Source organism: Trichosurus vulpecula, chromosome 7 (genome assembly GCF_011100635.1).
Source record: "Trichosurus vulpecula isolate mTriVul1 chromosome 7, mTriVul1.pri, whole genome shotgun sequence".
Taxonomy (NCBI): Eukaryota; Metazoa; Chordata; class Mammalia; order Diprotodontia; family Phalangeridae; genus Trichosurus; species Trichosurus vulpecula.
The window spans coordinates 252,406,213-252,431,648 of record NC_050579.1 but is presented as its reverse complement, the minus strand read 5'-3'; the positions used below and the strand labels follow the sequence as shown (position 1 = coordinate 252,431,648).

The following is a 25,436-nucleotide window of genomic DNA, read 5'->3' as shown; positions in this document are numbered from 1 at the left end:
TCTTGTCATTCAGATAATAAAGTGTTAATCACTTACTATGTCCCCAGGCCCTGTGCAAAGTGCTGAGGATACAGAGAGAGGCAAAAAGAGGGCCCTTTCCTTCAAGTTGCTCACTTCCTAATTGGTGAGATCACAATCAAATAATTATTTATATTGAAGATATATTCAGTGTAAATAGGGGATGATCTCAGATGGAAGGCACTGGGATGGGAGGAGGAAAAGCCTGTAGGAAGCCAGGTAGTGAGAGGCAAGGAATGTGAGCATGGAGTACAGCCAGTATAAGTGCATGGAATTAGATCATCATGTGAGAGGAATGTCACCAAATCATAGAATAGAGTAATATGTAAGAAGACTGGAAAGATAGGAAGGGACCAGATTATAAAGGGCTTTAAAAGCCAAAATGAGGATTTTATATTTGATTCTGCAGGTAATTGACCTGGGTTTATCTGGAGGTAGTAAGGAGCCACTGGAATTTATTTGGAGGGGAGGAGATGGTAATATGGTAAGATCTGCCTTCTAGGAAAATAACTTTGGCAGCTGAGTTCAGGATGGATTGGAATGGAGATGTAGACTTGAGGCAGGATACCAACCAAAAGGCTCTTATAATAGTCCAGATGCAAGGTGACCAGAGCTGGTGGCCATGTGAGTGGAGAGAAGAGGAAAAATAGGAAGATTGCAGCAAAGGTAGAAATGAAAAGACTTGTCAGCAGTTTGGATATGTGGGGTGAGTGCTTGTGCGCACTGGATGATGACACTAAGGTAGGAGCCTGAGTGACTTGGAAGGATGGTGGTGCCCTTGACAGTAATCAGGAATGTTTGGAAGAGGGAATGGTTTTGGGGAAAAGATAATAGCTCTGTTTTGAGCATGTTAAGTTTGGGGTGTCTAGAGGACATCTGGTTCAAGATGTCCAGTTGGAAAAAGGTTAGGACTGAATATAGAAAGATCTAGGAGTCATCTACATAGAGATGATAATTGAACCCATGGAAGCTGAGATCATCAAATAAGGCAATACAAAGCATACCTTCCTTCCTTCCTTCCTTCCTTCTTTTTTCTCTCCCTTGCTCCCTCCTTCCCTCCATTCCTTCCTCCCTTCTTTCTTTCCTCCCTCCCTCCCTTCCTTCCTTCCTTTCCTTCATAATATTGCTGTTACTATGTACGATCTTCTCCTGGTTCTGTAGGGCAGACGTTCTAACCTTTTTTGTGTCATGGACAAGCCTATGAACACCTTCTTAGAATGTTCTTAAACACATAAAGATTATATAAGATGACCAAGAAAACCAATTATATTGATACTCAGTTTTTAAAATATTCTTAAAAAAACAAGTCCATGGATCCTAGATTAAGAGCCTTTGGTATAAAATGAGAAGAGAAAAGGGTTCATAATAGAGCCTTGGGGAACAGCCATAGTTGGTGGTTCTGTGACTAGCAGTTTAAATGGCTTCCAGGTTGCTTTCCAGAATTATCTGACCAATTCATAGTCTCCCTAGCTGTGCAGTAGTGTGCCTGTCCTCCCATAGCCCTTCCAACAATTGTCATTTTCATCTTTTGTTAACCGTTGTTTATCTGATGGGTGTGAGGTGGATCCTCAGAGTTGTTTTAGTTTACATTTCTCTTATTATTAGTGATTTGGAGCATTCTTTCATATGATTGGTGACAACTTGCATTTCTTGAAAATAGTCTGTTCATATTCTTTAGTAACAATATACCTACTTTTACATGAATTAGCTCATGCTTAAATTTACATGAGAGAAGTATAGAGTTGAGCAGGCTCATCCCTGAGAAAGTAATCCAAGTAGTTAATTATTTTAATCAACATCTGTCATTTATAGACTTTGGACAAATTTCTAAATTTTTTTCTTTTTCACTTTTTATTGATTTAAAAAAAATATCACTTTCATTTTCCAATATATCCCTCTCCTCCCCATCTTGAGGGCCATCATTTATAGGAGATTTTTTAAAAGGGGGAAAAATCAGTTTAGCAAAACTAACACGTTAATCAAGTCCAACAGTCAATACTGTGTTCCACCTGCATAGGGCCTCACTTCTGCAGAGTTGAGAGGGGGGTACATCTCTTAAATCTCCTCTGTGGTGCCAGACTTAGTCATTAGAGCCACATACCATTCAGTTTTCGTGATGGTTGTTCTTTCCAATTACATTGTTATAGTCATTGTGCATGTTGTTTTCTTGTTTCTTCTTACTTCACTCGGCACCAGTTCATAATATTTCGTAAATACTTTGTGTTTATCATTTCTTAGAGTGCAGTACCATTCCGTTACATTCATGTAACCCAAGTTTTTTTTTTTTAACTGTTCCATCTTTGATGGACATCTACATTCTTTCCAGTTCTTTGTTACTACAAAAAAGTACTACTAAAAATATTTTGGTATTTCTTATTCCCTCATTTTCTTTTTAGTAAGAGTAATAAAAATTATTTAAAAGCATTTTGTAATTTTGAAAAGTCTTATAAGGGGCGGAGCCAAGATGGCAGCTGGAAAGCAGGGACCAGCTTGAGCTCCCTGCCGAGTCCCTCCAAAAACCTATAAAAAATGGCTCTGAACCAATTCTAGAATGGCAGAACCCACAGAACAGCAGAGGGATACAGGGCTCCAGCCCAGGACAGCCTGGATGGTCTTTGGGTGAGGTCTGTCCCACACAGAGCTGGGAGCTGGGAATGGAGTGGAGCAGAGCCCAGCCTGAGCAGCATGGACCAACCAAACCAGGAGCCGGGCGGAGGGGGCCCTAGCGCCCTGAATCAGTGAGCTGCGGCAGTTACCAGACTCCTCAACCCACAAACAACAAAGACTGCGGAGAAGGTTAGTGGGAAAAGCTGCGGGAGTGGAAGGAGTTCGTGGTTCGGCTTCCAGCCCCGGGGGCAGCGGAGGTGGGGCAGCTACAGTTGCTGCTGCTTCTGGCCCCAGGCCCACCTGGTGGGAGGAATTAAGTGGCGGATCAGAGCAGAAGTGCACAGCCTGCTGAAGATCTAAGCCCAGTCCAGGCTGGTGGTTCTTGGGGAAGGAGGAGTGCTGGTGTGACAGAGCTGGCACCTCCCCCCCGAAATGTGGAACATAGAACTCGTTAGTCTACAAGCAGTCATACCCCACTGAAAAACTCAAGGGTCAAGTTAGTTGGTTGGGAATATGGCCAGGCAGCGAAAGCACACCCAGATTCAGTCTCAGACTTTGGATTCTTTCTTTGGTGACAAAGAAGACCAAAACATACAGCCTAAAGAAAACAACAAAGTCATAGAGCCTACACCAAAAGCCTCCAAGAAAAACATGAACTGGTCCCAGGCCATGGAAGAGCTCAAAAAGGATTTGGAAAAGCAAGTTAGAGAAGTAGAGGAAAAATTGGGAAGAGAAGTGAGAAGGATGCGAGAAAACCATGAAAAACAAGTCAATGACTTGCTAAAGGAGACCCAAAAAAATACTGAAAAATACACTGAAGAAAACAACACCTTAAAAAATAGACTAACTCAAATGGCAAAAGAGCTCCAAAAAGCCAATGAGGAGAAGAATGCCTTGACAGGCAGAATTAGCCAAATGGAAAAGGAGGTCCAAAAGACCACTGAAGAAAATACTACTTTAAAAATTAGATTGGAGCAAGTGGAAGCTAGTGACTTTATGAGAAATCAAGATATCATAAAACAGAACCAAAGGAATGAAAAAATGGAAGACAATGTGAAATATCTCCTTGGAAAAACCACTGACCTGGAAAATAGATCCAGGAGAGATAATTTAAAAATTATTGGACTACCTGAAAGCCATGATCAAAAAAAGAGCCTAGATACCATCTTTCAAGAAATTATCAAGGAGAACTGCCCTGATATTCTAGAGCTACAGGGCAAAATAGAAATTGAAGGAATCCATCGATCACCTCCTCAAATAGATCCCAAAAAGAAATCTCCTAGGAATATTGCCGCCAAATTCCAGAGCTCCCAGATCAAGGAGATAATACTGCAAGCAGCCAGAAAGAAACAATTTGAGTGTTGTGGAAACCCAATCAGAATAACCCAAGATCTGGCAGCTTCTACATTAAGAAATCAAAGGGCTTGGAATATGATATTCCGGAGGTCAATGGAGCTAGGATTAAAACCTAGAATCACCTACCCAGCAAAACTGAGTATCATGCTCCAAGGCAAAATACGGATTTTCAATAAAATAGAGGACTTTCAAGCTTTCTCAGTGAAAAGACCAGAACTGAATAGAAAATTTGACTTTCAAACACAAGAATCAAGAGAAGCATGAAAAGGTAATCAAGAAACGGAAATTGCAAGGGACTTACTAAAGTTGAACTGTTTTGTTTACATTCCTACGTGGAAAGATGGCATGTATAATTCATGAGACCTCAGTATTAGGGTAGCTGAAGGGAATATGCATATATATATATATATGGTTATGTATATGTATAAGTGAATGTGTATGTATGTATATATCTATGTGTGTGTGTGTATATATATATATATATATATATATCTATATATATAAAAGAGAGAGAGCGGACACAGGGTGAGTTGAAGATGAAGGGAAGATATCTAAAAGAAATAAAATCAAATTAAGGGATGAGAGAGGAATATATTGAGAGAGGGAGATAGGGAGAGATAGAATGGGGTGGATTATCTCGCATAAAGGTGGCAAGAGGTAGTTCTGTGGGAGGAGGGGAGAGGGCAGGTGAGGGGGGAATGAGTGAACCTTGCTCTCATCAGATTTGGCCTGAGGAGGGAACACCATACATACTCAGTTGGGTATCTTACCCCACAGGAAAGAAGAGGGAGGAAGATAAAAAAAAATAAAAGGGGGGGATGATGGAGGGGAGGGCTGATGGGGGTGGAGGTAATCAAAACAAACACTTTGGAAAGGGGACAGGGTCAAGGGAGAAAATTCAATAAAGCGGGATGGGTTGGGAAGGAGCAAAATATAGTTAGTCTTTCACAACATGAGTATTGTGGAAGGGTTATACATAATGATACACATGTGGCCTATGTTGAATTGCTTGATTTCTTAGGGAGGATGGGTGGGAAGGGAAGAGGGGAGAGAATTTGGAACTCAAAGTTTTAAAAACAGATGTTGAAAAACAACAACAAAAAAAAGTTTTTGCATGCAACTAGAAAATAAGATACACAGGCAATGGGGCGTAGAAATTTATCTTGTCCTACAAGAAAGGAAGGGAAAAGGGGATGAGAGGGGAGGGGGATGATAGAGGGGAGGGCTGACTGGGGAACAGGGCAACCAGAATATATGCCATCTTGGAGTTGGGGGGGAGGGTAGAAATGGGGAGAAAATTTGTAATTCAAACTCTTGTGAAAATCAATGCTGAAAACTAAATATGTTAAATAAATAAATTTAAATTTAAAAAAAATAAAAGTCAAGTAAACAGCTGAAAAAAAAAAGAAAAAAGAAAAGTCTTATAAATGAGTCTTCATTTAAAGTTGACATTGAGTTTCCTCTCAGGCATCACAGTAGCTGTGCATGGACTTTCTCACCATGCACAATCCATTCATTTATTCATTCATTTGCTCAGTATTTATTGAAAATTTACTTTGTTCAAGGAACTGTGCTGGAGAATTCAGACATAGCACTTGTCCTAAAGGAACCTATCATGAAATGTAATGACTTGGAAAACAAAGACCAGAGGACTTGAGGCAGCCCATTTCCCCTCTTGTTGATCTTCCCTTCACATCCCTGGAATGATTTGATCCATTGCCTTTGTACCTGTGGTAAATTTTAAAGATACACAAAGTGGATTTAATTAAGGAAGATGGCAGTAGTGCAGCAGATCGGTGCTGCGAGTGAGTTCTAAGCCAGGGGCAGGAAGGGGAGGACAGGTGCTGTGGCCAGGAGGGAGCCTGGCTCCAACAGAGGCTCATTTGAAGGTCTGGCTTTGTGTGTTACAGCTACCGTAGCGTGCCTTCCATTCAGCTTTCTAGCTTTATAATTCTGATGACATGCAGTTGAGTAGAATGGGAAATAGTCAACAGCCACTTTGAATCTCACTGGACTAATGTTGCTTAGTAATATGTGGGGAATGTGTATATGCCTCCAAAGTCTAGTTATGGACTTTGGGAGGCCTCTAGCTTGAAGTTCAAACCCCTTTCTCTGACCCACATTCAGTGCCTTGTTGTACCAGATAACTAAGCCTTGGAGTAGTTCCCAGCCCTACAGACTGAGCTCAATCCTAGCGACATAGTAATCAGTATTCTGTGGAGGTTAGCACTGTTTAATCTGATTACCCTTGGATTTCAGCGAATGGGAAGGAACACACTGGGAGACGAGAAACTAAAAAAGATTAATCACCATCCTTTTGGAAGCCTTTCCTTCTTTCCTTTCACAGTTTCTAGTACAATAACAAGGCTAAAATAAATTCATGTTCACCTCTGACCTGGGCTCCTGTCTCTAGGGATACCTCCCAGCCAACACCGAGAGGAGGAAGATGACACTGCAGCGGAAGCGGGAAGAATACTTTGGTTTCATTGAGCAGTATTATGACTCCAGAAATGAAGAACACCACCAGGATACCTATCGACAGGTATATTTACCATTTGCTGACTCTGCCTCTTCTCTCCCTAATGTACCATATGCCCCAGACTGTTTCCAAGGGGTAAGTCCCTGGGTCATTGATCTCTTGGCATACCCATGGTTGAAAATATTGCAGCACTATGACCTTTCCTTCTTTCAATATCACATATTCTTCTAGCTGAATAAAGCAGTATTCTCCAAAGTGTGGGCCATGGCCTGACCCCAAGGACTCTATAATCAACGAATCACAGGATGGAAAGATGGGTTACATTCTACTCCTCCCCCATCTCTCATAGGCTGTTTTGGGACTTGTCTGCAATACAAACAAACTTTCCTATTCTTATTCCTCAACACTCCCCTTTTCTTATCCCTCCCTCCTTTGGAGGAGAGGGGAGGAAAGGGAAGAAGGGGAAGGGAGAGGTAGGGAAGGGAAGGAAAGTCTCTGCTCTCCAGGATGTCACAGTCCAGTGGGAGAATCAACATGCAAACAACTACATACCAATAAGCTATAAGCAGGATTAATTGGAGGTAGAAAGCACTAAGATTAAGGACTAGGAAAGACATCTTGCAGAAGATGGACTTTAGGTGAGACTTGAAGAGAAGCCAGGAGGTAGAGGTGAGCAGGGGAAGTTTTCTTAACAGCTGGGAGTGCAAACTCCCAGCCTTCCCCCTTCTGAGCCAAGTATGGCCTTCTCCGGCAATCATAACCTGTCCTCTACCAGCCAGCAGGTCCTATTGGGAAAATTTCCCTCTCCTCTAAACCCCCTACCCCCTTCAGAATAATAGCTCCCTCCCTTCAGATCACTTTACAGATACAGCAGCCTCTCCTCCGAGCGAGGGTGGAGCCTGAACTTCACAGCAGTGCCCATTGGATAAGAACTCTCCCTACCTCCTTTTCATTTTGGGTAGAACAAAGTGAGTCACCCACAGCGAGCAGGCATGAGGAGTTTTTATCTTCATTGCCATTTCCATTACATTATCTTCTCCCCCAAACTAACCCCTCTTCTAAACTTCCCTGTTACAGAATGGGTACCACCCTCCTTCCAATCACCCAGGTCTGCAACCTCAGTGCCTCATTCTCCCTCACCCCACATACCCAGTCAGTCATCAGATCTTGCCATTTCTACTTCCATGACATCTTTCCCCTTCTCTCCACTCACACAGCCACCACTCTTGTTCAGGCTCTTGTGCACAGCCAAAAAACTGGAGACCAGTTGACTAAAACCCCTCTTCAACGTTAGTATCTGCTTGCCCACAGCTGCCGTTGACAGGTATCAGGACATTTGCTCTAGCTATCATGAGCTGAAGAGGTTTGGCAACAGCAGTGAGCTAGAGGAGTTAGTCATGATCATAGTTGTAGAAAGAGGTGGAGGAGGACTAGAGGGAGGAGCTGTACCTTAAATTTAAGTGCGTTGGTTTCCGTTTGTGGTTCCTTCCTTCCTTCCACATCTCTACACTGTACCCTTCCTGTGTACTAACGAAGTCTTGTTCTGTATGATAATTCTTTTTATACCTATCTTGTCCCCCTTAAAGAGTTTAGACTTTTGGATAGCCTAGCATGCAGCAGGCATTGAATAGATGTTGGTTAAATTGTTTTCAGAATTGTCGTTGGCCTCTTTTAGTGCTCCTGACACTTTTGTTTGTTAGACACAACGTGGGAGAGCCCCTTATGCTCTCATCTCAGAGAGAACTCTCTCAGGTTTCCCTTCCCTGAAGTCAACAAGCCCAAGTGCTTCCACCCCTGAGAATTGAAGGTGGTGCTTGTTTCACAGAAGTTCCATGTGTTCCTTCTCTGCATCCTGCTGCTGCACTGACAAGCATATAGGCTCCTCCTGGGTCCCCTGTCAGGGCCACAGCTGCAGCTGGTAGACCTCTTGATTCACAGGAGCTGGGGCTATTTTTGCTGAGTAAGACTGAAAAAGTCTGAAAAGTGCACCTTTCTGGGTGCGTGCTGCATCTGCGATTGGTTAGTAAGCTCCCAACATGAGACATCCCAGTAACACATTGGAAGGACTGGCCAACAGGAAGAGTGAATAACACTGTTCAACCCATTCTTTATTTTGCTTTTCAACTAGTTGTTACCCTGTAAAGTCATCTTATATGTGCACTCTGGGGGAAACCAATGGGTGTACGCAGGGCTTTTTTCACATTGATCCACTGCAACAGAAATTTTCTGAGCTCCTACAGAAAGGAAATGTCATTCCTATGCACTAGCTTGTAATCAGCCCCTTGTTCAAGTCCTAAAATAACTCCGACGAGTGTAGGCTGCTGATTGTCTTTGGCCATGGGCCTAATTGGATATGGCTCTTCTTTTTCAGATACACATTGACATTCCGAGGACGAATCCTCTCATTCCATTGTTCCAGCAGCCACTTGTCCAAGAGGTGAGGCATGCACTTTATTATTGGGGCCTTCCTCCCACTGTTGTACGTCATAACGTGTTACCGTTGCCCTTCCTTTGTGCTCTTAAGATGTCTTCCTCTTGCAGCTGATTATATAGCTACAGATGGTAATGCCTTACATTCATGTACTGCTTCATACATTTCAATTCACTTTCCTCTACGTTAATCTGTCATTTAATCTGTAACTTAAGTGAAACAAAGATCCCCATTTGACAGGTGAGGAAACAGTCTTGAAGAGGTTAAATTACTTACCCAGAGTCACAAAGATAGAAGCAAGGTCAGAATTAGAACTCAGATCTTTAGACTCTTTTCTTCAGGAAGAGAGTGGAACCTGCAAACTATAGGCAGGTGAATTTGATTTCTATTCCTGTAGCAAAGTTCCAGAGCACGTTAAAGAGGATGGTTCGTGAACAGAGAAGGAAGCATTAATCTCTAAAAGCTAATATAAGTTCATGAATGTGTTATGTTTTACTAACCTTATTTCTTTTTTTGACAAGGTAACTAGACTGGACGATCAGGGGAAAGTTGTAAATATAGCATTCTTATATTTTAGAAAAACATTTGACAAAATCTCTTGTACTGTATTTCGTGGAGAGATATGTGGCAGATCCCAGATCTGCATTTAGGTGGATTTGGAATTAGTTGAATGGCTAGACTCCAAAGGTCCAGTTGATTGATGATTTGATTTCAGCTTGGATGGGTGTCTCTTTTGGAGGGTCTCAGAAGTCTGTTCACGACAGACTATTGCTTACTATTTCTCTCCATGACATGGATGAAGCCGTGCTCTCAGATTTTCAGGTGGCATGAAGTTGAAGGGGATAACCTAACACAGTAGATGTCAGGATCCAGAAAGGTCCTGAAAGGTTAAAAAATTGGGCTTCATCTAATGATTTCATTTAATAGGGATAAATGTAAACTTTAGATCTTATGTTCAAAAAAACAAGTCCAGAATAGGGAAAGGTGTGGCTAGAAAATAGTGCATATAGTAGGGTTTTAGTGGATTGCCAGCTCAGGATGAGTTAACCGTATGTCAGCCAACCACGTGGCATGCTCTCCTAGGCTTCAGTCAGTCTGCCTGTGGGCAAAGCAGTGAAGGTTCCACCATATTTTGTCCTGGTCCTGCCACAGCTGAGGTGTTGTATTCAGTTTGAGGCATCACAGTTTAGGAAGGCTGTGAATGAATTCAAAAGAGATTAAATGGGATGGTGAGGGGACTGGAGCCAAGAGGGCTTACCCTGGAGATGGAAAGATTTTGAGAAGACGTGATTATAGCCTTCAGATATTTGAAAGGTTATGCAGAAGAGGATTTGGGCTTGTCCTATTGGATCCTTTCAGGCAGAACCAACAGCACCAAGGGAGACAACACCGCAGAGACTCAAAGAGAGGCTATGTGTATAGGAATATTTACCAACCCAAGTACAATGAGAGACAGTGGGCACTTTCTCTCTGGAAGCCTCCAAGATCTCTTACCAATCTTAGTGGCTCTTCTGTGGTTCTGTGGCCAAAGGGCCTGGTGTTGTTTTTATTGCATCAGGCTGAAAGCCTACATAAATATGCATATATCTCTTCTTCTATGGATTCACAAGACTCTAAATAAAACAATAACACTACAGAAGAGGAAATAGAAGCCTTCCAGTTTCTCCAGCTTGCTCCCCTACTCAGCTCCCCTTCCTTGGAGCTTGGGAAGGAATTTAAGTATTTTTAAAGGCTTCTCTTGGTAGCTAGACCAGAATGTAAAGAGAGAACCACAAACCACTCTCTCTTTTAAGTTCTAATATGCTGCAGTAGGAGAGCACACAGAAGAAGCAGATAAGTTAGCAGGCATTTATTAAGTACTTACCATGTGCTGCACACCGTGCAGAAGTAATGAATCCCACAGGCTTTAGGCATTTGTCTCTGTTGGTGCAGAGGGCAATGGATGGTATACTGTATACAGCAAACCCATTAGGTCACAGAGCTAGGAAGGTCACCTGGTCCATCCCTTTGTTCACAAGCAGAGGGACAGCCACGCCAGTCCAGACATTGTTAATGACCTACTGTAACGGTTGTTTCGTGATCTCCCATAGTAACGTGTTTCTTGGCCTTTGTTATCGCAGCATTTTTCTCGGATCTAGTTTAAATCCCCAGGATTGCACTTTTGACCCCATTGCTGCTTTGTTCTGACTTCATTAGACAAAGAGTACTACTACATCAGCAGTTTCCATACAATAGTCTTATATGTACTTTACTGTTAGAACAAAGTTGTGTAATCAGTTAACCAACGTTTGAGGATTCACAAGGTGTGCGGTGCTTCATTTACGCTTGGAAGAACATCATCAAGATCGTGTGTGGCCCTCATGAAGTTTGTTCCCTAATAGAAGTGTCAGGATTAATAATCAACATAAATTATCAAAATTTTTTTAAAAATTGGCTATTAGAATGCTCCAGTTTAAAAGAAGGTAAATTGGATTAACTGAAACAGATTTACTATGAGGAAAGACTTGAAAGTGGAACAAAGGGGGTGGGGAAGTCTATGCTGGGCAGAGGGGGTGAGTAAGAAGTTATATGAAGCTGAAAAGAAGAGGGAAGAGCTGTGAGGTATGGGGGAAGATGGGTCAAAGTCATTGGGGAAGAGCCTCACACAGAGATCCAGAGGGTGAAAGAAGCTATTGTAGGACTACAAGTAGTGGAGAACTGTGACTGCAGTGCTAGACACAGAGTAATTGGGCATGATAAACGCCCTGCTCAGCTGCCAGACCAGTGTGCCAGTCTAGTGAAAATAGTGAGGACAGCCGCACTTTGGGTTGGGGTTGATGCTCCCTTGCCCTTGGTGTAGGAGTGTTAACAGTAAAGACATTGTAGCAGCTTCATCTTTCTAGCAGGATATTGTACTCCACTCTCTTTGACAATAGGGGCCAATTAAAATAATTTTTTTTAATTTAATTTTTAAATAGATGTTTACTGGTATCTTTTGTTACTCCCCCCTGACCCCCACCAAGGAAAACTTTTTAAAATTTTGAGTTCCAAGTTCTCTCCCTCCTTCTGTCCCCTCTACCACTCGTTGAAAAGGCAAGAAATTCAATACCCATTATACATATGAAGTCATGCAAAACATATTTCCACATTAGCCATGTTGCCTTCCTGCCTCCCACCCCCCAAAAAACAAGAAAAATAAAGGAAATGAAAATATGCTTCATCTGGAGTCCTTTGTACTCATGGTGGATCATTACCAATACTAATTTTTCAGGGTGCCTCTAGAGCCAGGGGTTCTTAACCTGGGATACATAAATTCGTTGTTTGGAAAAAAATTGATATTTTGATAACTATGATCCAGTATAATTTGGTTTTCTTTGTAATCACGTGCATTTCAAAAAACATATTTTAAAAGAGTATTTTGAGAAAGAGTAGGTTTCACCAGACAGCCAAAGGGGCCATAATACAAAAAAAGTTAAGAACCGCATTATAAATTCTCTAGCCTCCTTGTCTCCCCTGGGTAATTAACTGCTTTTTCATTTTTGTTTAATGAAGGACCAAAAGCCAAATAAAAGCTTCCTTTGGATCTGTCTTCTTGATGATATTTCTCCTCTGTACCTAAGCTCTGAGAATACTACTTCAGTCATAGAAAATGCCAGTTGTTTTCTGATTACTGATGTTCACAAGATAAAGAGTTTGAGATTAGGAAGATGGCAGAATAAAGACAGGCACTCACCTGAGCTGTCTCAAATTCCCCTCCATACAACTTGAGAATAATGCCTCAAAATGAATTTTGGAGTGGTAGAACCAACAAACGGACAGGGTGAAACAATTTCTCCACTCATGACAACTTAGAAGGAAAGATAGGAAAGGTCTATCTCACTAGGGTGTGAGTGGAGCTCAGACTATGCCTCAGTAAACCTTGCAGAGCAACTAAATTGGCCTCAGTGGGCAGTAGAGGCTTCCTGAGCTTTTAGCCTATGGAAGGTAAGAGAAATCCAAAGAAATCAAAGCTGTCTACAGTCATATGAAAAAATGCACTAAATCATCATTGATTAGAGAAGTGAAAATTAAAACAACTCTGAGGCACCACCTCATACCTGTCAGATTGGCTAATATGATAGAAAAGGAAAATAATAAATGTTAAAGCGGACATGGGAAAATTGGGACACTAATGCATTGTTGGTGGAGTTGTAAACTGATCCAACCATTCTGGAGAGCATTTAGATACTGTGCCCAAAGGGCTATAAGACTATATATACCCTTTAACGCAGCAATACCACTACTAGGTCAGAAGGAATTTACAGGGGACTCTTTGTGGGCACTGAGTACAGGACTCTGTTGCATTGCCCATACCTGGTTTCCAGGGTGAGGAGAAGCACTGGGACACTAGAGTGTATGGCTGCAGGGGAGTGGAGACCCTGGTCACAGTTCCAGGGAAGAAAAGAGTGCTTGTCGCTCATAGACTAGAACACCAGCCAGGAGATCAGTGATCACACCTCATACCACCCTGGAAGAACTGAAAACTTACAGGACCACCCCCCCCCCACACACACACACCCCTGAGCTAGCTCTGAAAACAGCAGCACAAAAAACCTGAAGCTTGGGCCAATGCTTCTTCCACCCTGGGAGCAGAGCCCAGCCTTAATATAGTTAAAAGTCAAAAAGTAGGCTGGAAAAATGAGCAAAAAAAACAACCAAACAAACAAACAAAAAACTGACCATAGAAAGTTACTGTGGTGGCAGGGAAGATCAAAACAAACTCAGAAGACAACAAAGTCAAAACAGCTACATCCAAAGCCTCAAAGAAAAATGTGAATAGGTCTCAGCCCCTTCTCCCCCCAGAATTCCTGGAAGAGCTCTAAAAGGATTTTAAAAATCAAATAAAAGAGAAAGAGGAAAAATTGGAAAAAGAAATGAGAGTGACAGGATGAAAGGAGAGAGAAAGAGAGAAATGGTAAATATAGGATGGAGAGAAATACACAGTAATCATAACTTTGAAAAAAATTTACAGCAATTTTCTTCGATAAAGGCCTCATTTCTCAAATATATAGAGAATTGAGTTAAATTTATAAGAATACAAATCATTTCCCAGTTGATAAATGGTCAAAGGATATGAATACACAGTTTTCAGACAAACAAATCAAAGCTATCTATAGTATTATGATAAAATGCTCTACCACCAATGAAGATGAAATTAAAGCAAAATTTTGCCCAATTGTGTGCCAATAAATCTAACAATCTAAGTGAAATAGATGAATATTTACAAAATTATAAATTGCCCAGATTAACAGAAGAGGAAGTAGAACACTTAAATAACCCCATGTTAGAAAAAGAAATTGAGCAAGCCGTGAATGGTCTCCCTAAGAAAAAAATCACATGGACCAGATGGATTTGCAAGTGAATTCTACCAAATATTCCAAAAATTAATTCCAATGCTACATAAACTACATGGAGAAATAGGCAAAGAAGGGCTCCTTCCAAATTCTTATGATACAAGTATGGTGCTGATACCTAAACCAGGAAGAGTAAGAACAGAAAAAGAAAACTATAGATCAATTTCTCTAATAAGTATTAATGCAAAAATTTAAAATAAAATACTAGCCAGGAGAATACAGCAACGTATCACAAAGATCATATACAATGAGCAGGTGGGATTTATACCAGGAATGCAGGGCTAGTTCAGTATTAGGAAAACTATCAGCATAATTGACCATATCAATAACAAACCAACAGAAATCATATGATTATTTCCATAGGTGCAGAAAAAGCTTTTGACAAGATACAACACTCATTCAAATTAAAAACACCAGAAAACATAGTAGTAAATGGAACTTTCTTTAAAACGATAGGTAGTAACTGTCTAAAACCATTAGCAAGCATTATCTGTAATGAGGAAAAGCTAGAAGCTAGAAGCAAGAATACCCCCATCACCACTATTATTCAGTATTGTTCTAGTAATGCTAGCTGTAGCAATGAGAAGAAAAAGGAATTGAGTTAAAATAGGCAACGAAGAAAGAAAACTATTGCTTTGCAGATGAAATGAGGTTATACTCGGAGAATCCTAGAAAATCAACTAAAAAACTAGTTGAAATAATTAACAACTTTAGCAGAATTGCAGGATGTAAAATAAACCCATATGAATCGTCAGCATTTCTATATATTATCAAGAAGTCCAGCAGCAAGAGATTGAAAGAGAAATTCCATTTAAAATAACTGTAGACATTATACAATACTTGGGAGTCTAAGACAAACTCAGAAACTATATAAATACAATTACAAAACACTTTTCATACAAAGTCGATTGGAAAAACATTAATTTTTTAATTGGAAAGATATTAATTGCTCATGGGAGGGCTGAGCCACTCAATACAATAAAAATGTCAATTCTACCCAAATTAATTTACTTATTCAGTGCCATCCTATCAAACTACTGAAAAATTATAGAGCTAGAAAAATAATTAAATTCATCTGGAAGAACAAAAGGTCAAGAATAAAAGGGAATTAATAAAAAAAAAAATGTAAAGGGAAGTGGCCTGGCCATATGAGATCTTAAAACAGTAATCATCAAGACAATCTGGTACTGGCTAGGAAATACATAGATCAGTGGAATAGATTGGGTACACAGTACACAGCAGTAAATGACCATAGTAATCTAGTATTTGATAAACCCAAAGATCCAAGCTTTTGGGACAAGAACTCACTATTTGACAAAAACTGTTGGGAAAACTGGAAAACAGATTGGCAGGAACTAGGCATAGACCAATATCTCACACCATATACTAAGACAAGGTCAAAATGGATACATGATTTAGATATAAAGATGATACCATAAGCGAATTAAAGGAGCATGGAATAGTTTACTTGTCAGATTTATGGAGAAGGAAAGAATTTATGACCAAACAAGAGATAGAGAGCATTATGAAATGTAAAATGATCATTTTGATTACATTAAGTTAAAATATTTTTGAATAAACAAAACCAGTGCAGCCAAGGTTAGAAGGAAAGTGGAAAGCTGGTGAAAAAAAAATTTTACAGCAGATATTTCTGACAAAGACCTCATTTCTCAAATATATGGAGAACTGAGTCACATTTATAAGAATACAAATCATTCCCCAATTGACAAGTGTTTAAAGAACATGAACAGGCAGTTTTCAGACAAAGAAGTCAAAGCTATCGATAGTCATATGAAAAATACTCTAAATCATTATTGATTAGAGAAGTGAAAATTAAAACAACTCTGAGGTACCACCTCATACCTGTCAGATTGGCTAATATGACAGAAAAGGAAAATAATCAATGTTGGAGAAGATGTGGGAAAATTGGGGCGCTAATGCACTATTAGTGGAGTTGAAAACTTATCCAACCATTCTGGAGAGGAATTGGGAACTGTGCCCAAGGGACTACAAAACTGCATACCCTTCAACCCAGCAATACTACTATTAGGTCTGTGTCTCAGATTTATTAAAAAAAAAAAAGGCAGGGGGGAGGAGAAAAGAACCTATTTGTACAAAGATAGTTATAGCAGGTCTTTTTGTGGTGGCAAAGAGCTGGAAATTGAAGGGATGCCTGTCAGTTGGGGAATGGCTGAACAAATTGTGGCATATGATTATAATGGAATGCTATTGTTCTATAAGCAATGATGAACAGGATGCTTTCAAAAAAAGCTGCAAAGATTTACATGAACTGAAAGTGAAGTGAGCAGAACCAGGAGGACATCGTACACAGTAACAGCAATATCATACAACGATTAACTGTGAATGACTTGGCTCTTCTTAGCAATGCAGTGATCCAAAACAGTTCCAAAGGACTCATGATGAAAAATGGTCTCCACCTCCAAAGAAGGAACTGATAGAATCTGAATGCAAATTGAAGCATACTATCTTTCGTTTTCTTTTTTTTGGGGGTGAAGTCTGTGTTTTCTTTTACAATGTGACCAATATGGTATGACTGTACATTTATAATCTATATCAAATTGCTTGCCTTCTTAATTAGGGAAGGTTTAGGGGGAAGGAGGGAGAGAATTTAGAACTCAAAATTATATTTAAAAAAGAATATAAAAATTGCTTTTACATATAATTGGAAAATAAAAAATATATTTTTAAAAAAGAGTTTACGGTTAGGATTATTATGTAATCCTACTGCAGAGCCCTCCTTCACATGTTATTTGCCTCTGTCTTTTATGACTAATTTAGATTTCTAAAATATGGAGTCTTTGAATACAACTTGACTTCAAGTTGCTCAATAGATCGTTAGTTCAACATCCTAGTTTTACTGATGAGAAACTGAGGCCCAGCATTGGGGAAGAGACTTACACATGATCATAGGTCAGTGGCAGAACCAGGACTAGAATTCAGGTCTTGTGAGTCCCTACCCAATCCAACCTCTGGATGTGTCTCTTTGGTCTCAAAAGCATAGGAATCAAAGTGAAACAAAGAACACATGTATAGACTGTTTTGGAAATTGGAGAGTATAGGGGAAGGAGAAGTACCTTGGCCTAGAGTGGGCAGAGAAGAGAGCTCCAGGACATTAGTACCACCTTTCCCTTTGTCCAGTCCAATTGTCTTTACTTGCAGAGGTTCTGTCATCCTCAGAGCCTTTCTCACTGATGCCCTGACTACAATCTTTGTCTTCAAATTCCCAACTTAGTAAGTATTCAGTTGACTGTAATGTACATGACTTCCCATCCCAAGATAATGTCTAGATTACCTTCTGTTTTGTCCTGATTGTAAATTGACTTCCCCTATGTATAGCTGATTTGGGCTACCCATTTACCAATTCTGTAGCTGTGAAAAAATTACTGAGCCTCTTAGTTTCAATTTCCTCATTTGTAAAACAGGAATAGTACTTGCAGTATTTATTTCACAGAGCTATTGTAAGTAAAGTGCTCTGTAAATGTTAAATTGTTAAATATGAGTTGTTACTATTTTAGGTCCCCTTCCTTTTCACAAGATGGCATTCCTCATCTTCTTTTCCTTTATCTCCTATATAAATGAAAAAGAGAGAAATGATCGTTGAGAAATAGAGTTCAAATACTCTTTGATACTATTCTCAAAATGGAAACTGAATTAAAAAGCAGTGAACCCTCATGTTCTACAGTGGTAGGAGAGTAATAGTCTGGGTAACTTACCCATTCCGGTCATTGTCCAGGTAGCAAAATGAACTGATCTGAGTTTCATCCATCTGATAGAAAAAGCAGTGGATTTGGAATCAGGAGATTGGGGTTCTTCTCCCAGTTCCAATACTGTGTGACTGTGGGTAAGTCACTAAAGCCTTCTGAGCCTCAGTTTCTTTATCTGCAAGATGGGGATAATCTTGGCACCTCCTGGAGTTGTTGTGAGGAAAGCACTTTATAAACTTTCAAGGGCTATAGACATATTAATTATTGTTCCCACTTTGTAGAGATTATCAAATAACCAAAGAGGGAAGAGATAAAAAACACCCACATAATTGAGAATTAGGTAAGCAGCTTAGGCCTCCTAGCATAAGTATATTGATGTGCTAAGACTTTTTCTTAAAATCCGGCACCAACCCTGCAACATGCTATGAGGGGGATACATTGAAAGTGATGGTCTGCCAGGCTTTAACCCCATGTTTCTCTTCTTTCTCCTTGTCCTAGATCTTTGAAAGAATTCTGTTCATTTGGGCCATCCGACACCCTGCCAGTGGCTACGTGCAGGGAATTAATGACTTGGTCACTCCATTCTTTGTCGTCTTCCTCTCAGAATATGTGGGTAAGATGCACAAGCACCACCTGGAACAAGCATTTACTCTTTCTTTTACTCTTTCTGTTTGTTCTTCTCCAAGGTACCATTCCTGATGTCATTAGTATCTCTATGTGTCATTGACAGCAGATGATGCCTCTGCCATTCAGTTTTAGCTAAACCTGTTTTAATGTGAGAGGCAAGAAATTCCTTTCTTAGAACAGCTGCATGGATCCTACCTAAGGAAGTCTGTTTTTTTCAGGACATGAAAAGAATTCTGATACTAACCAAATAGATCTATTTTCTGCTATTTTGGGATGCTTTTGAACAAGTCTTGAGCAAAGGCCTTTACTTGTGATTGTTTCAATTTTAAGCTGCAAACATGTCTTCAGTTTTCTGTTTTTCTCTTAGCTGGAAGCATTTCAGGCATTCTCATCAGTTCATAGGCAGTCCCTAGAAAACAGAATGGGCCCTCCATGATACATTTTCCCCAGTGGAAGAGGTGGAAAACTTAAGGCCTACAGTACATTAGAGAGCATCGTGGTTAGTGATGTCCGCCCTGAAAGTACAAGACTGACTGTCCAGAGCTCTAGAAAATCAGATAGTTCTGAAATCAGGTAATAGGCTTAAAAGAACTTGATTAGCTTCTATATCTCCTTTCTATGGCCTTTTAGGAGGACTGTCTTCTTGGTACCTTTGAGTGTAATGGCTACAGTGTGATAGTTGTATTCTCTTTGCCTCATGCTATGAGGAGAGCAACACTGGGTGGAGAATCAGGACATTTGGATTTTTTTTTGTGGCCATGGCATTCATCAACTGTGTGTCCTGGGGCAAGACACTTCCTATCTGAGGACTTGGACTAGATGATCTTTCTTAGGGCATCTACGTCTGTGAGTCTTAAGTCAAAAGCAAATGACATGAGAGAATACTAATAAATATTGATAAAGTTGATGAGGGTTTTGTGAATCAAATGAATTTTTATGATTTAATGATTTGAGAAAACTGTTCAAGGCTAATCATTAATTGTATGTATTTTTTATGTTAAGTAGTTTTTTTATTTCTATTATTTTTTTTTATTAAATTTATTTATTTAACATATTTAGTTTTCAGCATTGATTTTCACAAGAGTTTGAATTACATATTTTCTCCCCATTTCTACCCTCCCCCCCACTCCAAGATGATGTATATTCTGGTTGCCCTGTTCCCCATTCAGCCCTCCCTTCTGTCACCCCACTCCCCTCCCATCCCCTTTTCCCTTCCTTTCCTGTAGGACAAGATAAATTTCTACGCCCCATTGCCTGTGTATTTTATTTACTCAAATTGTTTCTTTCTGGCTGCTTGCAGTATTTTCTCCTTGATCTGGGAGTTCTGGAATTTGGCGACAATATTCCTAGGAGATTTCTTTTGGGGATCTATTTGAGGAGGCGATCGGTGGATTCCTTCAATTTCTATTTTGCCCTGTGGCTCTAGAATATCATCAGGGCAGTTCTCCTTGATAATTTCTTGAAAGATGATATCTAGGCTCTTTTTTTGATCATGGCTTTCAGGTAGTCCAATAATTTTTAAATTATCTCTCCTGGATCTATTTTTCTGGTCAGTGGTTTTTCCAATGAGATATTTCACATTGTCTTCCATTTTTTCATTCCTTTGGTTCTGTTTTATAATATCCTGATTTCTCATAAAGTCACTAGCTTCCACTTGCTCCAATCTAATTTTTAAAGTAGTATTTTCTTCAGTGGTCTTTTGGACCTCCTTTTCCATTTGGCTAATTCTGCCCTTCAAGGCATTCTTCTCCTCATTGGCTTTTTGGAGCTCTTTTGCCATTTGAGTTAGTCTGTTTTTTAAGGTGTTGTTTTCTTCAGTGTATTTTTCAGTATTTTTTTGGGTCTCCTTTAGCAAGTCATTGACTTGTTTTTCATGGTTTTCTCGCATCCTTCTCACTTCTCTTCCCAATTTTTCCTCTACTTCTCTAACTTGCTTTTCCAAATCCTTTTTGAGCTCTTCCATGGCCTGGGACCAGTTCGTGATTTTCTTGGAGGCTTTTGGTGTAGGCTCTATGACTTTGTTGTCTTCTTTAGGCTGTATGTTTTGGTCTTCTTTGTCACCAAAGAAAGAATCCAAAGTCTGAGACTGAATCTGGGTGTGCTTTCGCTGCCTGGCCATATTCCCAACCAACTAACTTGACCCTTGAGTTTTTCAGTGGGGTGTGACTGCTTGTAGACTAACGAGTTCTATGTTCCACGTTTGGGGGGGATGCTCTGCCACACCAGCACTCTTCCTTCCCCAAGAACCCCCAACCCAGACTGGGCTTAGATCTTCAGCAGGCTGTGCACTCCTGCTCTGATCCACCACTTAATTCTTCCCACCAGGTGGGCCTGGGGCCGGAAGCAACAGCAGCTGTAGCTGCCCCACCTCTGCTGCCCCGGGGGTGGTGGCCTGAACTCCTTCCACTCCCACAGCTTTTCCCAGTAACCGTCTCTGTTGTCTTTGGTGTTTGTGGGTTGAGAAGTCTGGTAACTGCCGCAGCTCACTGATTCAGGACTCTAGGGCCCGCTCCACCCGGCTTCTGGTCTGGTTGGTCCGAGACGCTGGGCTCTGCTCCGCTCCCAGCTCCCAGCTCTGTGTGGGATAGACCTCACCCAGAAACCATCCAAGCTGTCCTGGGCTGGAGCCCTGTTTCCCTCTGCTGTTTTGTGGGTTCTGCCATTCTAGAATTGGTTCAGAGCCATTTTTTTTATAGGTTTTTGGAGGGACTCGGCAGGGAGCTCACGCTAGTCCCTGCTTTCCAGCTGCCACCTTGGCTCCGCCCCCAGTAGTTTTTTTTTTTTATTTTGAAAAATAGTCATGCTGACTGAGTGTAAGGGATGAGTGGGGAGACAGGCAGTATCTACCTTGCTGGCACACATACAGGATGATCCCAGGCTGGGGGAGGTTTTTTAAAGTAAAAGATCAGTTTATGCTTTGAGATGAGGGAAGATTTTTTTTAAACATTCTGTTAAATGAGATAGCTTGGGTTTTATTGGAAGACTACTCGGTGTAATAGGGAAAATATTGAACTTGATTCCGAGAGAAGATTGGTGTTTGAAATTCTCTTGTAACATTTAAAAGCCACGTAACTATAGGCACATCACTTGACATCTCTTATCTCTGTGGCTTTGTAAGTGATAAAGCACTACATCAGTGTGAATTGCTCTATGTCAGCTAGAATAATTGATCTATTTGTCAGAATCTTTTGGTTTCTTCTTACAGCTCTAGCCCACTTCTTAAGAGTAGTGATTGTTTTTTGAAATAATACTCTTAAGGATAGAGTTCAGCATGTGTTACAGCATTTTTTCAATCCCCATTTGAAATTTGATTGCTGGTTTAAATGCTTAGCATCATTATTAAACTTGTTGGCATAAGCAGCTGAGGCTGCTTAGATATTCGTGTTCTTTGCTAGGACCCTCTGTCATCTGTTTCAAATTTCCCTACTCTATGTACTTGCAGTAATTTCGGGTGGCAATTGCTTCATCCTGAATCACTACAATAAAATCCTTTATCTCAAAGCATGCCTGGCTTCTGCTCTGTGAGAGCTGACTCTTATTTCCATAAATCTTTGCTAAACTAGTCTTTGAAAGTAGAAAAGAACCAGCTGTTGCCAAGGATTGATCTACTTTGTATGGACAGCCAAACTTTTGACCAGCTCAGGACAATGGTGCCTTACATTAATGTAGCACTTTCAGTTGCAAAATTCTTTACATATTTTATATCATTTGAGCCCCACAGCCATGCTGTGAGGTATAGGTATGGTTAGCCCTGGTTTTGCAGATGAAGAAATTGAAGCTCAGAAAGGTTGAAACTTGCCCAAGAGGTCACTAAGAATAAGTGTTGGAGGTGGGATTCAAGCACACATCTTCTTGACTTCAAGACTAGCGTTGTGTGTACTGTACCTGACTGCATGTCCTTGACGAGGTCTGTTGAAGGCTGTACCCCATCCAGGCAGCAGAAAATTGGCCTCACTAGTTAGACCCACAAGGATCAAATGAGATGATATTTGAGGTTTTTTAAATTTATTTTTTAATATATAATTTATTTTTAGTTTTCAACATAACTTCCATAAGATTTTGAGTTTTACATTTTCTCCGCCTCACCCCTCCTCAAGATGGCATGCAATCTGATATAGGCTGTACATATACATTCATATTAAATATTTCCACATTAGTCATGTTGTAAAGAACTAATGGGAGGAAACACAAGAAAGAAGAAACAAAACAAAACAACAAAAGAAGAGAGCAAATGGTATGCATCAATCTGCATTCAGACTCCATAATTCTTTCTTGGGATGTGGATGGCATTTTCCATTGTGAGTCATTTGGAGTTGTCTTAGATCTTTGCATTGCTGAGAAGAGCTAAATCTATCAAAGTCAGTCATCTCACAAAGTGGCTGTTACTGTGTACAGTGTTCTCTTGGTTCTGCTCACGTCACTCAGCATCAGTTTGTATAAGTCTTTGCAGGTTTTTCCAAAGTCCGTTAATTTGTATACTGCAACTTGTGCAGACATCTCCCAACTGATGGGCATCTCCTCAATTTCCAATTTTTGGCCACCACAAAAAGAGCTGCTATAAATATTTTTGTACATGTGAGTCCTTTTCCCATTTTTATAATCTCTTTGGGATACAGCCCTAGAAGTGGTATTGCTGGGCCAAAGGGTATGCAGTTTTATAGCCCTTTGAGCATAGTTCCAAATTGCTTTCCAGAATGGTTGGATCATGTTTATAACTCCACCAACAATGCATTAGTGTTCCAATTTTCCCATATCTTTTCCAACATTTATCATTTTCCTGTTTTGTCATCTTAGCCAATCTGACGGGTGTGATGTGGTACCTCAGAGTTGTTTTGATTTGTTTTTCTCTAATCAATAGTGATTTAGAGCATTTTTTCATATGACTATAGATAGCTTTAATTTCTTCATCTAAAAAGTGCCTGTTCATACCCTTTCACCATTTATCAATTGGGGAATGACTTGTATTCTTATAAATTTGACTCAGTTCTCTATATATTTTAGAAATGAGGCCTTTATCTGAGACACTGACTGTAAAAATTGTTTCCCAGTTTTCTGCTTCCCTTCTAATCTTGGTTGAATATAGCTTTGTTTGTGCCAAAACTTTCCAATTTAATGTAATCAAAATCATCCATTTTGCATTTCATAATGTTCTCTGTCTCTGACAGGTAAACTATTCCCTGCTCTCCTAGTTTGCTTATAGTATCAGCCTTTATATCTAAATCATGTATCCATTTTGACTTTATCTTGATATAGAGTGTAAGATGTTGGTCTATGCCTAATTTCTGCCATACTATTTTCCAGTTTTCCCAGCAGTTTTTGTTAAATAGTGAGTTCTTGAGGTAGTATTTGTAAAGTGCTTAGAGCACAGTGACTGGCACATAATGGACACTTAATAAATGCTTGTTTCCTTCCCTTTCACTTTCCACCTGACTGGAAAATCCCTTTGCAGAGGCTCTGAGAACCTCTGTTTAGGACTCAGCAATCTCCCAAAATAGTAGTGAAAAGGACACTGAATTTGGAATGAGGAGCTGGGTTCCCATTTGGCTCTGTTACCTCTCCTTGTGAGACCTTGAACTGTCACTTAACCTTTTTGCTCCAATGCATTCCCTACCCCAAAAATAGACCCAAGGTGGGTCAGGACCTCTGTGGTGGGGAACTGATGTTGTTAGCCTTTTTCTGTTTGACACACCTCAAACATTCATTCCCCAGCATCCACATGCAGTGCCTGGCATGTAGTCATCACTTAATAAATGCTTGTTGCCTCCCATTCTGACCTCCACTTTGAGACAGGTTAAGCTTGACTCTTGCCTTAGCTTTCTTGAGCATGGGCAGTTACACAAACTGGAAAGGTCTTCCTACACCATGGAGCCATTATAGGAGTCTGTGAGGGACCTCTCTATCCCCACCACCTCCACTCTGGCAGTTTTCCTTGCCTTTCCTCTCAAGTAATACCCATGCTTCCCTCATGGCGGTATCCTCTTGAGAGGTAAATGACTCCCCTTTCCCGGGCCAAAGCTAGGGCCAGCCTTCCAGCACCTCTTTGATGATCCCTACCTCAGGACAGTAAATAGGCAGAGCAGGTAAAAGTCCTTGGCCACCCTCACATAGCTAGTCAGTGGTAGAGCCAATACTAGACTCCTAGTCTTCTGGCTTCCTGAGGAAATCACACCCATTCAGAAGGGGGCATTTCAGGATAATGTAAGTCCTGTGCTTCTGGAGTTGAGGGGTTATTTTGTCTAATGCTTAGAGAAGTAAAACCCTGTCAACTGAGGGTTCAGCTGGGTAATCGCTAACATCTCATCCACCTCTGGCATTCATTGAAGTGTGTAAAAGGTGTCATTTGTACGTAAAGAGAGCCAGCATTTCTTCAAAGTGACCTCTGCCCTGCTAACTTTGTCTAACTCTCATTCTATACCAACAGTTTCTCAGAATGTCTTCCTCCAGTGGCCGATTTATAGCACTTTACATTGACCCTACTTGCCTAAGACTTAAATGCTAGAAGCATGTAGTGTTCTGAGAAAAGTGACCCATCACCAGCCCTGCCACAAGCCCATCACCAACTGTGGCGGCCTCCCTATTGTCTGTGACATTGATAAATCAATCGCATTTGTGCCCACTGGTTGCAGTGCTCACAAGTCCTTTGTATTCCCATAGCAATTCCTCCTCATAATCAAGAAGAGCCAACAACAGTAGATGGTCTTAGATGCTTGGTGGGCAGGTTCTCCATGGCAGTTTTACTTACTCAGGCCTCCCTAGAGACCCAGAACTTTGGAGATCAGGTGGAGATAGCATAGAGCTTTGGACATCTTTAGGGGTGTGCC

At 40.5% G+C, this 25,436-nt stretch overlaps 1 protein-coding gene across 1 annotated transcript in view; it reads left to right on the top strand.

The window, feature by feature from the left end:
- TBC1D22B (TBC1 domain family member 22B) overlaps positions 1 to 25,436 on the top strand; it is a 117,433-nt gene that overhangs the window by 55,862 nt on the left and 36,135 nt on the right. The window contains exons 6-8 of the mRNA XM_036769093.1: positions 6,395 to 6,523; positions 8,832 to 8,897; positions 18,487 to 18,601. Of these exons, the coding sequence (XP_036624988.1) occupies positions 6,395 to 6,523; positions 8,832 to 8,897; positions 18,487 to 18,601 (310 nt within the window). The remainder of the gene's footprint in view (positions 1 to 6,394; positions 6,524 to 8,831; positions 8,898 to 18,486; positions 18,602 to 25,436) is intronic.